The sequence below is a fragment of the Grammomys surdaster genome, unplaced genomic scaffold (genome assembly GCF_004785775.1).
Source record: "Grammomys surdaster isolate TR1022 unplaced genomic scaffold, NIH_TR_1.0 126219, whole genome shotgun sequence".
In the NCBI taxonomy this organism is placed as follows: domain Eukaryota; kingdom Metazoa; phylum Chordata; class Mammalia; order Rodentia; family Muridae; genus Grammomys; species Grammomys surdaster.
This window is the reverse complement of record NW_021621022.1, coordinates 8,352,416-8,367,803: the sequence shown is the minus strand read 5'-3', so window position 1 is coordinate 8,367,803 and position 15,388 is coordinate 8,352,416. Positions and strand designations below refer to the sequence as shown.

Here is a 15,388-nt window from a genome sequence, read left to right as displayed (position 1 = left end):
TAAAGCAGAGAGTTAAACGTTTATTTCAAATATTTTAAATATAAATTTAAGTTACAGGGGTTAAGAGTTGCTCAGGGAAGGAGTAAGGCACATCCAAGAGCTGGGGTGTGGGCTTCTCAAAGGACAAGAGTTCTTAAGTGTCTTAATAACTAGCTATACACAGGAATCCAAGAAGCCTTTGGTATTGCTTGATTGGTTTCTAAGTCACACCCCTAATCTCTTCCCTTTTTGACAATAAGATTATAAGGTGGCTCCAGAGGTACCTTGGATAGGACTGTGCCCTGATAAGATGAAATCATGGGTCATAAGGGTAGCATAGGGGTCTTGAGATATGCCTTTTACTGTAAATTGGGTTTCTGGCAAAGTTGTAGGAAATTGTATGTTTACCGCTAGGAAAAGAAAAAGGCCATTTACACTTTGGCCTTAAGCATAATTCCTTGCTATATTTTAACATTCTTACTTGAAATATCTATACTTGTATATAAATATACAAAATGAATATTGTCCCTATATTAGCACCATTCACAATGTTATCTGTGTTGGGATTCTCAGCTGGCAAAAGCTTCAACCAGACTCTGAGGTGAAGAAGGGCCCCTTCCATGTTCCCCCATGGTTTTCTCTTCCTATCCTGTGTCAGAACCATCCAAGTCTTCAGGCATCCCTTGGAACCTGGGGATGTATGCCTTGCTGTTGTACTTTACGTTGAGGCTATAACTGCATAGAATACAGACGCTGGTTTAACTGGAAGAGGTTGTTATAGATAGCCTTGCTTATCACCTAGATGGGATTTAGAACCACTATGGAAGCACCTCTGGGTGGGTCTATGGGGTGCTTCCAGAAGAGGTTTAACAGAAGAGGGAAGGCCCACCCTAGACACCAGTAGCACCATTCTATGGGCTGGGGTTGTAGGCTGAATATAAAGGGGAAAGCAAGCTGAGCACCTGCATTTATCGTTTTACTTCCTGACTGTGGATGCAACCCGCTGCTCCTGCCGCCATGCCTTACCCGCTGTGAGGGACTGGACTCTTGAACTATAAGCCAAACGTAGCCTTTCCTTAAGCTACTTTTGTCAGGTATAATACAGAAGATTAGACTTGTGACTGATCACTGATCACTTATCACTGAGGTGAGAAGCATGGTGAAATGCTTGAGTTTTGAGAGCAGGCTTGAAGGCGGAATCTGGAAGAGCTTAGAACTTTGGGCCCGAAAGCCCTAGAACGCCGAGAACAGAACTGAATGGGTTATTCTGGTTGGAATTTGGAAGACCAGAATGCCAAGAGGAATGTGGATAGTGGAGGCCTGGTACCTGACGTTTAGTGGGAACCAAGGACTGTCTATCTATCTGGAACTGTGCTAGAAGCCAATCATATTACACCCTGGCAAGAATCCAGCCGCATCCTTCCTGTGTCCTGAGCACTTGGGTGAGTCTTAACTCAAGAGTGATGGACGAATTGGCCTGGCGGAGGACAGAGACAATTAAGACAGAGTAGCATTCAGGCTGTGCTATGCTTCTGTTCACTGCTCTCACTCAGACCCACAGTAAAAATGAGCAAATGGAGCAGAGAGATACAGAAAGACGTGCAGACCGGTAGGGCAGAGAACGCGTACACGTTTAAAGCAGCTGAGAAGGGTGAGTGCTCTGAAAGCAGCTACAACTGATAGCACACTGCCTTACATGTGTGAAGTCCTGGGTCTTATCCCCAGCACTCTGGAGATGGAAGCGGGAAGCTCAGAGGTTCAAGGCCATCCTCAGCTATATAGTGAGTTTGGAACCAGACACCTCACGCTCCTGCTGCGATGCCTTCTTTGCCACTACAGATTGGTTCCTCAAACCATGAGCTCAAATAAAGCCTTCCTTCTTCAAGATGATTTTGCCCAGCAGTTTGTACAATGAGAAGAAAAAAAAAACTTAATACAGAGGTCTTGATATTCAAGTTTTCCAGAAACGACCTAAGAAGGGGAAAAATGGAATTCAGCTTGACCACCTCTGCAGTTGCTGAGTTCATACCTGCCACGTTCCCAGAAGAAAATGGCCCATCTATGCAGAGGATGGTGATGTCACACTTGGGATATGCCAAGCTTGGATGGGATAAGCTGCTCAAAGCTTGTCATCAAGTTCCCATGGCCATGTGCCAGAGCCCTGCCCCTAAGGCCTGAGGGCAGGGACAGGCAGCAGTGCCTAGTGAATGAATGAGCACCTTTTTTCTCAGCTGGATCTGGCTAGCAAAGAGGTGGCAATCAATATTTCCCCTGGGAGTCAGTAAGTGACTATTAAGTCATTTTTCTTTCCTTCTCCCCCCTTTCTTTCTTTTCTTCCTTCCTTTCTTTTGAAACCGAAGCTTGGTCAAATGTCTAGAGTATAAATCTTGTGGCAATCCTCCTGCCTCAGCCTGAGTGCAGGGATTACAGGCATGAACCGTCATGCCTGGCCCAGGGTCTTCTTTACTGCACAGAGAGCTGATTATTTAGAAGTCCACTGAAGTGTTCAAACTTCTGTTCTGTCTCCTCACTTAAGGCTCCACCTGGAAAGCAGGGGTCAAGGAGACAGAATTCAGTACATTTTCAGCTGTGGCCCCCTCTCAGGATGCCCCAGGGTGGTACTGTGTGAGTGCTAGGACCAGGCACTCAGCAGGTACTCTGCCAAAGTTCACGGGATGCTTAAATAGATACAGTGCCTTCAATTTTCACTGCCTCCAGGGATGAGGGTTTTCATACACCAATAGGGACAAAATCTGCTTTCCTTCTTGTTCCCCAAGGAAAAACCTTTTTTTTTTGATGAGGAGGCAGGAGAGTGGTTCACAGCAAAACCCAATACTTGGAGCTCATGAACTGCTGATGCCCACATAGCTATGGTCACGCGAGCAGTGGGTTGGTGACCTTAGCTCCAGCCCTTATATAGACCTGGGGTCTGCTCTTGCTAGGTCAGCCAGCCCTGCACTTCCCTCTCTCCTTGGCCAGGGCTGGCTGTGAACACCCAATCCCCACCCGGGCCTTCATGCATCTCTGGTTTTCTTTCTGAGCTAGGAATTTGATGCTGGCTCCATTCCCAGCTTCTCCAAGATTAGCTGCCTCTGGCCCCGAAGAAAGTAGGGCAGCTGTGTCCTGTGTCCTAGCCTCTTGAGGAGGGTGGGGCTGCTGAGGGAACTTACCTACGTGACAGTTGTACATCCAGATGCGGTAGCCATCATAGCGGCTCCTGCACTTCATGATGTTGTTAGAGAAATCTGACTCTGGTACCTCATAGTTGGGGTTAATCACAACCTGGAGAGGATCAAGACAGAGAATGCCGCAACTGCCTTTCTGGCTGCCCTCCACTCCAGGACAGAGCCTGGGTGTCCCTAACAGTTTGGCTGGGTCTTGTAAGAGGGACTGTGGCAAAATGAAGCTAACTGGGTCTGATGCTGTATCCTGGCCTGGTAGGGGCCACTCTGAAAAGTCTGTGCCTGGCCTGCTAACCACAACTTGCCCAGGGCACATGCCATGTGGCACTGTTCATCTAGACAAACTGTTAAATGTCCCTCTCTGGGGTGACCTGATTTTTCCTCGGTCTTTCTTCTCCCTAAATCTTAGTTGTAGCTCCAGCCCCACCCACTCAACACGAGGTGAACAGTACCTCCCACACTGAGGCCCAGGCAGTTCCCTGTTATTTTAGCATCCCTGAGGGATGTACATGAGCACATCAGTTTACAACCTGGGCTCAAGTCAGGGTCACAGGATGGGTGTGGCCCATGCAAGAGCAAGGGCTGGGGTGAACTATGTGATTTTCACAGTCCTCTCTGAACTCAGGCCCAAAATTCCGAAGCTCAGGATCATATGAGGGAAGTGGATTGACGTCTCTGAAGCTGGAGGAGATAAACCAAGGACCACGAGAAACCTATCTGCCCTTCCATTCCTGCTTCTGAGTCTGTGTACCCCTGGCCACTTCTTCCCTTCTGGAGTCCTCTTCCAATCCTCACAGTCTGTCACAGAGGCTAGCTTTTGTGTCCTGTTGACTTATAGTCTAGGGCATCCATAGCTCTGTCATTAGAAGCAGGGCATACCTCCAGGTCCATCCATCTGCTGATTATACAGCGTAGGGGACAAGAACACCACATAGAGACTTGTGGCTTGCATTTGCCTGGCTGTGACACGAGTATACTAACAGTGAATGTCCTCTCACTGGGAGAGCCAATGGGTCAATGCATTGCCTGAGTAAAGGCCAGCCTGGGCTATCAGAGACCTTTAAGCATTTTCCGCTTATATGGTGATACACATTTACCTGCCTAGGGACAGCAAGGTGCCAACATGAGCCACCAAGAACTATCTACATGTCCATAGCCATGGATGGCCATGTGTTAAATAAGAGAGCTCTGCTCCCAGGCCAGCTGTGGTTCTGGGCTTGACTTGTGGTTGGAAAGTGCTTGACTGTCTAACTTTTCAAGCCGATGCCCAGGCCTTCTTTCAAAGCACCCTGTGGTTACTTCTCTGCAGGTGTTGGCTCTTCAGGGGAGTGTCTAGCAGTAGAGACTGTGGGCTAGACCATGGACTGGCTGAACGCCCCATTAGGAATGCTTTCAAGGCAGAACAACCCATTTCTAGTCACACTTTGCCATCAATCAGGGCAAGCGGGAAGCGGGCTTTGTGAGGCTATGTGGAAGTGAGTCCTCTGTAGGCAGGAATGCAGCGGTGTGCCAGGAGAACACTGGGGTACAGTGCGTCCCCCTGCCACATGGCCACCACTGTCTGCAGGAAGGTGGAAGCCAGGGCTCCCTGGCTCTTCCTCTAGCCAGGGTTGTTGGAAGGCCTCACAGAATCGTCTCCTGGCCAGGTTGTCCTGAGTTTGACTTTTCTCGCCTTACAGATTCATTTATGTGCACGGAGAATGAGCCTTTTGCAGATCCTCCCAAGGAAGGAAAAAAACAATCACACCCTCCCAGGATGATGCAATTGCTTTCAGCCTCAATAGAACAGACGAAAGCAAGTGAGAAGACTGGAGGAAATCAGGATGACGGATGAAGGGGAAGCTGGAGATGTGGGTTTCCTGAGTCCACAGAACCAACTCTTGACTCGAAGTCTAAATCAGCTCACTGATACATTTTGATTTCAGGCTCCTGAGATTAACCAAATTATGCATGACTGTCTCTATATTTTAGGTTGCTCCATGGGTTCCCAGCATGCCCTGCAGACTCAGTGTCCTTCAGGCCCATGTGCCTCATGAACACTGCTTGACAGATAGGAGGGCCTCTGAGTGTGGCACCCTGGCTGGCCTCATGAGTCTTGTTTCTGGACACCTACAGGGAGGAGGCTGGGGAAGCTGCTTCTCCTCCTCCTAGCAGCCCTGGGTTCTGCCCACCTCACCTGGAACAGGTAGTCTCCAGGGGGCACATCGGTGATGTCTATCCACTGGCAGTCAATGTCGTGACGGTACATGTCCCAGCAGCCCATGGTGATGCCTTGTTCTCCGAAGTTGGCACACTCATAACTCTTCTGAATGTCTGTAGGTGGACGGAGAAGAGCATCATCACGTGACCACAGTCCCCACCTCCTATTCTAATCTCCATGTCTCCTACCCTGATCTGTTCATCCTTCTCATGTGGGTGTCTGATACTTTCTCATTTCAACAGAACTCAATTCCCTATCTATATGTCTGTATCCCCTCCAAATCTGGCTCAAGGTCCTTTCCTCCACAAAGTGCTCCCTGACCAATCTGGACTATGCTGGCATTTCTGTGAAATCTTTAGCCTCGGGGGGAGGGATAAGTGTCATGGTGATCTGTGTTTACTGTTTATCTTAACATGAGGCCACCTAATCTTTCTTCTCTAGACTATTGGCAATTAGACTATAGGCTCACATCTGATCTGCCTTTCTGGTCCCTCACAGATTGACCGCACACAGTAGACATTCAAAACCTCTTTGCTATGTGATTTTATGGGCCCATGCCAGCATCTAGAACCTCATGTGAGCTATAGGGAGAGGACAAATGTCTGTCCCTTGATGTGTCAGAGTGGCAAGCCAGGCAATTACAGTCAGGTGTGGTGACCTAGCCGAGGTAGAAGCAGAATGGTGTGTGCAGGGGGGTCAGGGAGAGAAGCTGGGTACATCACAGGGCTCTGTAGGCTGTTAGAGGAGAAGAGCTTGGCATTGGGACACCCGGGAAGAATGATCTGTGGCAAGCAGACAGGGAAGCGTGTGAGTCAGGGCCGAGTGAGAAGACCTCACCTGGAAGCCATGCATCCCTCTCCCTGCTGTGAGAACTTCTCTGGGGGACAGATCACTTCAGAACCACCTTCCCCCACCCCAAACCTGTAGCCATAGAAGGCTTCAAGAGTTGGCAAAAAAAAAAAAAAAAAAGGTCACATGGACACCCAGGAGTGGACAGAGTAATGTAGAGTTAGTTGTTGGGCCTGACCCCTATCCAGATGGACCGTGTTCAATCCAGTGAGAGTGTTCAAAGTTCTGTGAAGCCCCAATCTTCCCCCTTCAAACATACCTCCCTCACACTCAGTATCCTCCAAGCAGAAGCTGGCCTTGTGGCCCTCAGCCACCTTGGTGCCGTTGAGGCTCAGCAGGTCATAGTAAGTGAATACTTCCATGCTGTGGTAGTGCCTGGGAGCCAGAAACAGGGCCAAATGTCAGTGTCTGGAACCACAGCTGCCTGAAAGCAGCTTCCGAGCTGGTGATTTGCTTCTGGGAGAACCTCAAGGCAGCAGGGGCCAAGCGTGTCAGGGAGAGGAGTGAGGAAGGGAATGAGAGAAGGGAAGGCCAAATGCAAGACAGTAACTTCCAGGCAGGGCTGTCAGGCATTTCGCCACGCCTTGATCCCCTGTGGCAGTGTGGCAATGACATAACTTGCGTGGGGTGTTGTGGTGTCAGTGAGTCCAGCTGACAGCCCAGTGTCTGGCACTCAATTGGCCCAAGAAAATAAGCTTTGTAATACTCAGGGACCTTCTTGAGTACCCACTGGCTCTCAGCCCACTCCCACAAGGAATCTTTCTCCAGATTTGCTATAGGTCTGACAAGTGCCCATGTATTAAGATCTTTCCTGTGGGGGCACTATTGAGACACTATGGTCTACTCAGAGGTGCAGCCTCTGACTGGGAACATGCCCTCAAAGGGGATTTCAGGACCATCATTGTCTCCTTCCTTCCTTCCTTCCTTCCTTCCTTCCTTCCTTCCTTCCTTCCTTCCTTCTTTCTTTCTTTCTTTCTTTCTTTCTTTCTTTCTTTCTTTCTTTCTTTCTTTCTTTCTCTGCTTTCTGGTTTCAAGTATGCTTGTCCCTATGCATGCCCCTACACAGATGTGCTACCTGCTGTCCTTGGACACCAGGGCTTTGAACCTTCCAAACTTTAAGTCAAACAAACCTTTCTAGATTAGTTTCCTTGGTTATTTTTTTTTTTTTTACTAGCATAAACTATTACAACAGATTAATTTTAAGATCACATTTTTTTTTAAAGTGTGAATTCTAAAAGGAAGGAAGAAGATAAAAAGGGGAAGGGTGGGGTAGCAATTACAGAGAAATAAAAACAAGCCACATTCCCAAAGAAGGGCACACGTGATGCATGTGCACTCTGGCCTGGGAGAGGAGCAGCAAGCCCACGATCCTCAAATTGAGCAAACGAAACAGGAAGGGAAGGATAGAGACTAGATGGTTTCTGGGATGGAGAGTGGGTGGTTCTCAGGGAGGGATGTGGCAGTAGCTCAGGAAAGCGAATCTCTGGGGTTCTTTGTAGAAGGGAGCTAACTGAGGGGGCGCTTGTACAAGTCGGGTGCAGTTCCCTTGGCCGATTGTTTATGATGGTCCATGCTGTCACTTGAGAGAAATTGGGAACAGATGTCCTGAAGAGTGACGCATCTGGTTCAGGACTAACAAGGGAACTGTGCTACTGAGGGTAGCCGAGGGGTTTCATCCATTATGCAGGCCCAGGACAGAAGATCTCAGGCTGGCTTTAGCCCCATCTCCACCTGCCATGTGTGTGTTATATCTGCAACTATTCTGACATACCCATTTCCACCTCTGCAGGGACATTTAGTAAAGGAAGACCCTTAAGACCAAGGCACTGTGGGGGCAGAAGCTCTGGCTTTGTTTATGCCCAGCCCAAGTTCTCTCTTTGGTAAAGCAAAAATATTATTGCCAACTTCTGGGGTGGGGACCAAATACAATAAATAACACAGAGCTGTAGATGCAGTCCAGTTGTTAAAATGCTTGCCTAGCATGCAGGAAGCCTTCAGTTCGATCCCAGTGCCACAAAAACCAGGCATGGTGGCCTGTGAAGCCAGCACTGAGGAGGTGGAGGCAAGAGGAGCAGAAGCTCATGGTCACCCTCAGTTGCCTTAATGAGTCTGAGGCCAACCCAGGTACACAGGACCCTAGGTCCGAAAAACAAACAAAAGACAGGTGTCAAAGAGCCCAGACAAGGCTATACCAAGGGATGTCCTCTCTCATTTTCGATATTGGCCATTGGACGACTGCTCCCCACACCTGCAGTCACTGCTGCAGTGTTCAGAGTTCCTGGGGTCTCATCACCCAGCCTGACTATTGGTATAGTAGCCTGGAGCTTCCTCCACCACGTGTGGAACAGAGAAGCAGGCACTGCAAAGGGTTTCCAGAGAGGAAATTAGAGGTTCTCTTCTTTCTCCTATGTTTGCTCGTACTATATAAATAACGTCAGAAGTTGCTAAGTTGGACTTCCCCAGGTCATTCATGTTTGTGGGTAACGGTGCTGGGCCAGGGCCAGCAGACAGCCCTACAAGGAGCATTTTGTAGCAGATGAGGTGATGACTTTGAGGGAGTCTATTTTGGCTCCTCGCAGGGAGCGGATGAGACATGCGTCTGACTCACGGAATGAAAAAATGTCTGCTCCCTCAGAGAGGGGCTTATGTGACTTGCTGAGCGGCTGGAAAGATTGCAGGGAAGTACGTTTATGTTCCGTTGTCTAAACAGGATTCAGATGGAGCCACAGACGGCCTGCTGTGAAGCGGCCTCCTGCAGTCAGACCGCCTTCAGTCTGGATTTTAGTCTTCTCTAGCTTCAATTTTCCTCCAGGGAATGGGTCCTGGGGGAGGAAACCATGGGCTTCGTGCCCCCCTGCTTCTTGCTGACCTCTGTCCTGGAGAGTGTCTGCTTTATCTCCTGGACACCCTTGGAGGTCACATGTCCCTCCTAACTGATCTGAGGTAGAAACGGGAGCTGTCTAACTTTCGACTGGCTTCCAGCCACAAGATACTGGATGGATTCTGGGAAGGCAAGAGGGAAAAAAGTCTTGGGCACCACAGTGGCCCCTTATCATTCAGCTTAGAGTCTAAGGGGGTAGACTGAGCCCTGGGGTGGGCACTGCAAGCTTGGGAAGAAATCTCAGAATATTAAAAAGGGAAGTGTGGCCTGGTGCTTGATGGAATTCTTGTATTTGTTTGACTTTCCTTCCCATGGCACTAGGATACTGAGTGCTCCACCACCTACATCACCAGTCCTTGTTTCCCTCGACAGGGACAGACTAGTTCAAGTTGGCCTTGGACTCACTACATGGCCTCAAATTCATTACCCCAAACTGACTACTGAACGCTGGAATTACAGGCATGGGCTACCATGCACAGCTTCTGAAGTCCTTGTAATCCAGATAAAATGAAAGTTGGCCTTTACTGTAGGACTCCAGGGCTCTGTGTCCTGAGACCTGGCACTTCTCTCGGGATACGTCATGCTGGATGAAAACAGTGATGGAAGACAGACACAGTGTGTTCAGAGGAAAACTGAGCATGTTTTGATATACTGTTACTATAGACTGAGGAAAAGCTCTTGTCTCCACTTCGGAGAGACTCCTGTGTTTGATATGGTCCTCAGGGATGAGCATAAAGTCCTTCTGCGGGATCTAGCTTGCCATCCACATGTGTCAGGCCTACTAAGAGGTCTCCAACTGGCTCAGAGGCTTCATCACATCTGTGGATTCTGACCCTGTGGGGGTGCTACTAGGCACACGGGGGAGGCAGACTGGCAGGACTGATACTTCCCTTTCAGCCTCTGTGCCATTCCTGACTCCAGGGGATATAGCCTGTGCTCAGGCCCATTCCCTTGTTCCTCTAGCATCCTCCACTCCACCTCACTTTCCCAAGGAGGGAAGGGCAGGCCCCCAGAGTGTAGCTGACTACATAGAGGGCTCTGAGGTCACAAGGACACAAATGCATCTAAGAAGATACCACTGATGCCATCCCTCTGTGTCCAGATGGTATAAATCTTCAAGAGGGCTAATCTTTATGATTCAGCGTAGGGTCTTCAAGAGCAGAGAACTCTGCTCCTCCTTGTAGCATTAATTAATGTGGGAATGGCTGTTTCCCCATTCCCATTAATCTGAGCCAGGGCTTTCCTGCTTGGCTTCAGAATGCCTGTACACCTGCCGAAATGGAATGCTGATTCTTTCAGAAACAAGTTTCTTGAGTTGAGAAGGGGCAGGCCAGATCTTCTCAGCAAGAGACCCAACTGAGCTAAAGGCAGCTCCCTGAAAGGTCTTCCCAATGAGCATGGAGAGTACTAAGAAGAGCGTCTCGTGTCTGTAATCCCAGCACTTTGGAATTAGGAGCAGGAAGATCAGGAGTTCAAGGACAACTTTGGCTAGATAGGGAATCCAGGCTCACCACAGTCTCAGAAAATGCAGCGAAGCAAACCCAATGAGCTTAGAAGAGTAACCCAGAGCCCTGGAGACTGAGACTATGTGTGTGCTGGGTCTCATGACGTTCCTTGGATCTTGCGGTCATAGTTAGATGCCTGTGTCTAACTGTTTGGCTCACACCCAAACTGTGACATGCTGTTAGTTAAAAAGATATGGAGTGAGTCCCTGGGCACAAGGACAGAAGAGGGACTATATCAAGGTAACTTACCAAGAGCAAATGCATGTGAGGAAACAGCCTTGAAGGTGTTACCCCCATGTCCAATCGGCAAGAAACCAGGGGTGCCTAAAGGGTCATATATTTAGCCCATGTCCTCTTTCAAACTGTTGATAGGAATATTTGTAGGCAAAGGAAAAAACAGAGACCACAGGAAAAGTTTGAGAGTGTGTGTGTGTGTGTATCAATGTCCCTGGATCTCCAGCTCGCACCGTTGTCATGATAGCACCATATGACTATTCTTAGAGCACACACTGATGGCTCTGAGGGTAAGCATATGGCGCTTGGAGGCTCCTACCATGTAATCTTGGGTGGGCCACCATATGCAAGGCTGGAATATAATTACCTTCCACTTATAGACCCATAGGCAGGATCGGCCTCCTGCTGTCCTGGCTTCCTACTACATGGAAAACCAGGCACTGAGACTGTCAAGACTTTAATTATACTCCAACTTAGACCTTGGCAAAGACAAATGATTCCTTGGGCTTTAGCATATTTACAACATTCAGCTAGTTGTTTCAAAGAAAAACCAGAGGCCTCCATGGGATCATAGTGTTTTCTTTTCCAATAGGTTGTATAGCTCTATCCACAGACTAATTTAAATGTGAGGAGATCAGAATTTATAACACGAAGAAGAAACAAACATACGGAGGCACCTGGCGAAAGTCTGGAAGAGCCGATAGGGAAATCAGCACAGTTTAGAGCTGATGGGCCAGCCTGAGCTCTCTGAACTGACACTTCTTACGTTTTCTTGGGCAGTTATATGGAGTTCAATGACCTGTTTCCTGGAAGGTCAAATGGGACAACAACTGCCTCTGACGTCATTACAGTGTTAGAGCTGGATGGAAGCCCAGATGGAGCATCCTGGGCTCTGATGTGCACCCAGACCTCTGGTGGTCCTACTGAAATCCATATGGGTTCATCAGTCTGCAGCCAGCTCTGCAACTGAGCATGCTCAGGATCTTGCTGTGACGGTAGATACAGCAGTCCAAGGGCCTTGCTTTGAAAGGCAGTGATCTAGTGCAAAGATTTCCTGTCACAGATGGATTATTTGAGCCCAGAGAACAAGGTCTATTAGAAGTTTGTGGACCTCTAGAAGAGGGATTCCTGGTGGAAGGAACGGCAGCTGCTTTTCCAACTGTGTGCATGCAGTGTCCCCTACTTGCCCAGACTGAGAACAAAATGTCTGAATTCCATTCGAGTTAAGAAGAGCAAGGGGAAAATAGGAGGGAGGAGGTCCAGGGAGCTTCCATGGGCTATGGTGGGATTAGCTGTAGGACTTCCCTCTATTCTACTGTCCTGATCCAGTGTTCACAGCACCTGGATCACAGCCACGGACGAGCTGGAAAGGAGCCCAGAAGTCCCAGACAATGTGGCCCAGTTGGCCTACTGTCAGGTTGCTGGTCAGGGGATTAGCAGGCTTACAACAGGCCTTATGAGTCCTGGAGCTCCTATCTCCATACCCCCGTCTTCCTAGAGATATCAAAGATACTAAGTAAAAAGGCAGAGCAAGGGAGATTTGCAGTGGCAGTGGGGGAGAGGAACCATTAAAAGTCCGACCATGTGAATACAAATGCCATAATGGAGCACATTACCTTGTAGGCTAACTTTAATTTTAAACTTAAAAAAATCTCATATTAGTATACAAAATGTATTTCTATATGTATGCAGTGTCCAAGGCTGCATATTCGAACATTGCCTGTAGAGCACAAATGTATTGTGCATGCACTTGGAAACTGCTGACAAGGACCCTGGAGGGCACTGACACTCAGATCAGCATGTCTCCTAGGATCAAAAACACTGGATCCAAGAGGCAGGGACTCAGCAAAAGAGGAAGCGGCAGCCAGTGAGCTGGGAGTGGAGAATGGCTGTGGTGACTTACCTGTGGCAATCATGCCAAATCCATGCATGGCGGCCATTTTTGGGGCGGAAGTCAGACTGGCCATTGTTGTGGATCTGGGAGGAGAAGCGTAGAAGGCGCCGGTGGCCTCTCATGGGGTCTGTGTGCACAGCGGAGGCGGAGAGGCAGTTCTCCTCCATGGCGCACTGCAGTAAGGACATGGGCCTGTCTTCCAGGTAGGCAGTCTGCTGTACAATCTCAGCGTTAAGCACCAGGTCAGGTGCAGCTGGGGAAGACAGACATGGATCAGAACAGGAAACCCCTTCTGAGGGCACCCCTGAGAAAAGTACCCTCATTTTACATGTCCTTCTGGAGCTGGCCTAGGGCTCCCCATGCTACCTTCCTGTCACCCCCAATTACACTTTCATTTTGCCGGAAGTCTTCTTAACAATCCCCTTCAGTTACCAATATGGGTGGGCAAAATGCTGACATAGTGGGTGATAGGCACCCAAGGGCTCCTTAGATCCTTCTCTCTTTCTTCAAAGACCCCTTAGATCCTTCTCTCTTTCTTCAAAGACCCCTTAGACGGTCCATGATAAAGAGCAGAAAACAGCTGCGAAGGGAAACACTGCTCACCCTTAGTCTGATTCTATCTTTTCTACCATGGATGTAGCTTTATGGTCTACTAATGCCATCCCCTCATATGTACCTTTATTGTTGATGTCTAAACATTTTGTAACATTTGTGTGTGTGTGTGTGTGTTTTCTTCTTCTTTAGAATGCATCTATAATGCATTCTAAATGCACTAAGTTTCTAGCAGAGAAATTTTCAGGAGATGTTATTAAAACTCACCAGCAGCACAACATGCAACTGTCAGAAAATTGAGATCAGAGATTTTTGCATCTGTTAGAATTCAGTCCTAGAGGACCAGTATTCGTAAACCTTTCCACTCAAGACTCCTGAGATATTTTTATATGACTTTAACTACAGAGGTCTATAAAATAGGTATACAAATCAAACATTTGCTGGTTATAAATCACACATATACTTTACAACAGTTCTTTTGTATGCATACAACTTTATCATTTGTTAAGGATGAAATCGTTTGCATGGCTAGGGTTTCTATTGTTATGACCAAAAGCAACTTGAGGAGGAAGGAGTTTATTTCACTTAAAGGTTTCCATCCATCACTGAGGGAAAGAAGCCAGGCCAAAAACTCAGGGCAGGAACCTGGAGGCAAGACTTGAAGCAGAGGCTGTGGAGGGGACCTGCTTACTGATTTGCTCTCCATGGCATGGTCAACCTGCTTTCTTATAGCATCCAGGACCTGGGATGGCACCACTCTCAGTGAACATCTTGACAGGACCTAGTATCACTGGAGAAGGGAGTCTCTGGCTGTATGAGAGCGGAGAGGTACCCATTAGGCTTGCTCCTTCTGAGAGGAGGTTAGCTTCCTTTGAACTCAGGATAGGCTAACTACACATAGTTTACACGTAGCCTGGTACCCTAGAGGTAAATTAGGCAGACATGGAGCTACCAAATATTCTAGGAGCAGATGTAGATGTTGAGTTCAAGTACAATGGGAATGCTGGAGACGGAGCAGGCAAGTGGAAGTGAAGACAGCATTCGCCTGGCTTGGGGGAAGAAAACCAAGAGCCTTGTGACCGTGTCCCACACAAGTCTGCATAATCCATACAGTATGGAAGAAAGGTGGACAAGTGGACACATCCAGTGATGGTAGTGTAGAAGGAAATGCAGCAAAAATGCAGAAAGGAAGAAGGATTGTATGTGTAGGGGAGTGAGACTCCACTACTAAGGAACCATGCATTCAAATATATGAGCCTACGGGGCCAATCTTATTCAAATCACCATAGGTAGGAAGACCTATGCTAAACACGGGTGGCTTTAATCCATGGACTAGAGTTGTGGACTCCAAAGAAAGAGGAGAACTCTAGCCTTCATCTCTCTCTGCTTCCAAAGGTAGATATAATGTGGCCTCCTGCCTCTTCCTCCTTCCCCCTCCTAGACTGTATCCTCAAACTATTGACCAAAATAAACCCTTGCTTCCTTAAGCTGTTTTTGTCCTGCACTTGGGACTAAAATCAAAAAAAGGAACTGATACACATTCCTAAAACTAGCCCTTCCCTGTTTCCTCTTTACCATGTGTTTGGAGAGTAGATACTATGTGTCCCTTTTAATCCCACTGTGAAACCCCAGAGTCTTGGGAAGAGGAACGGACAGTTCCCTGAACTCCTCTAGAACTGGCACAGTGAAGAGTGAGAGGCAGCTAGCCCTTAGGCATTCTTACTTTCTGAGCAGGCAACTCCAGCACCGAACTGCACCCCACCCTCGGGGCAGGCCACCTCCTCATCATGACGGCAGTGTGCCAAGGATAGCTCTGTTCCCGAGCACTTCACTCCACTCATGACCACTTTGTTGTCGAAGATATTTCCATGCCAGTACCAGGTTTCCTGGAGAAATCAACCAAAGAAGTCACTAGCAGGTCACCTTGTCAACTTCTGGCTTCACAAAACCCTCACGGTTCTATGACCCCATTTTCTAGATGGAGATGGCAGAAGAACAGAGCCATTTATTCCAGCCGTGTGGTTAGCTGGTGACAGGATGAGTGAACTTCTAGGACTAAGCCTGGCTTTGCAGGAGAGGAGAAATCCATTCACGTATGTCAATAACTAGCTG

General features: G+C 48.2%; 1 protein-coding gene across 1 annotated transcript in view; it reads right to left on the bottom strand.

Moving 5' to 3' along the window:
• Positions 1–15,388, bottom strand: part of Loxl2 (lysyl oxidase like 2) — an 84,803-nt gene continuing 69,415 nt past the window's right edge. Inside the window, exons 9-14 of the mRNA XM_028758730.1 lie at positions 15,000–15,162; positions 12,734–12,977; positions 6,470–6,585; positions 5,338–5,474; positions 3,150–3,261; positions 1–2,522 (exon numbers count right to left, since the gene is read on the bottom strand). Coding sequence (XP_028614563.1) covers positions 2,443–2,522; positions 3,150–3,261; positions 5,338–5,474; positions 6,470–6,585; positions 12,734–12,977; positions 15,000–15,162 — 852 coding nt within the window. The 3' untranslated portion in view covers positions 1–2,442. The remainder of the gene's footprint in view (positions 2,523–3,149; positions 3,262–5,337; positions 5,475–6,469; positions 6,586–12,733; positions 12,978–14,999; positions 15,163–15,388) is intronic.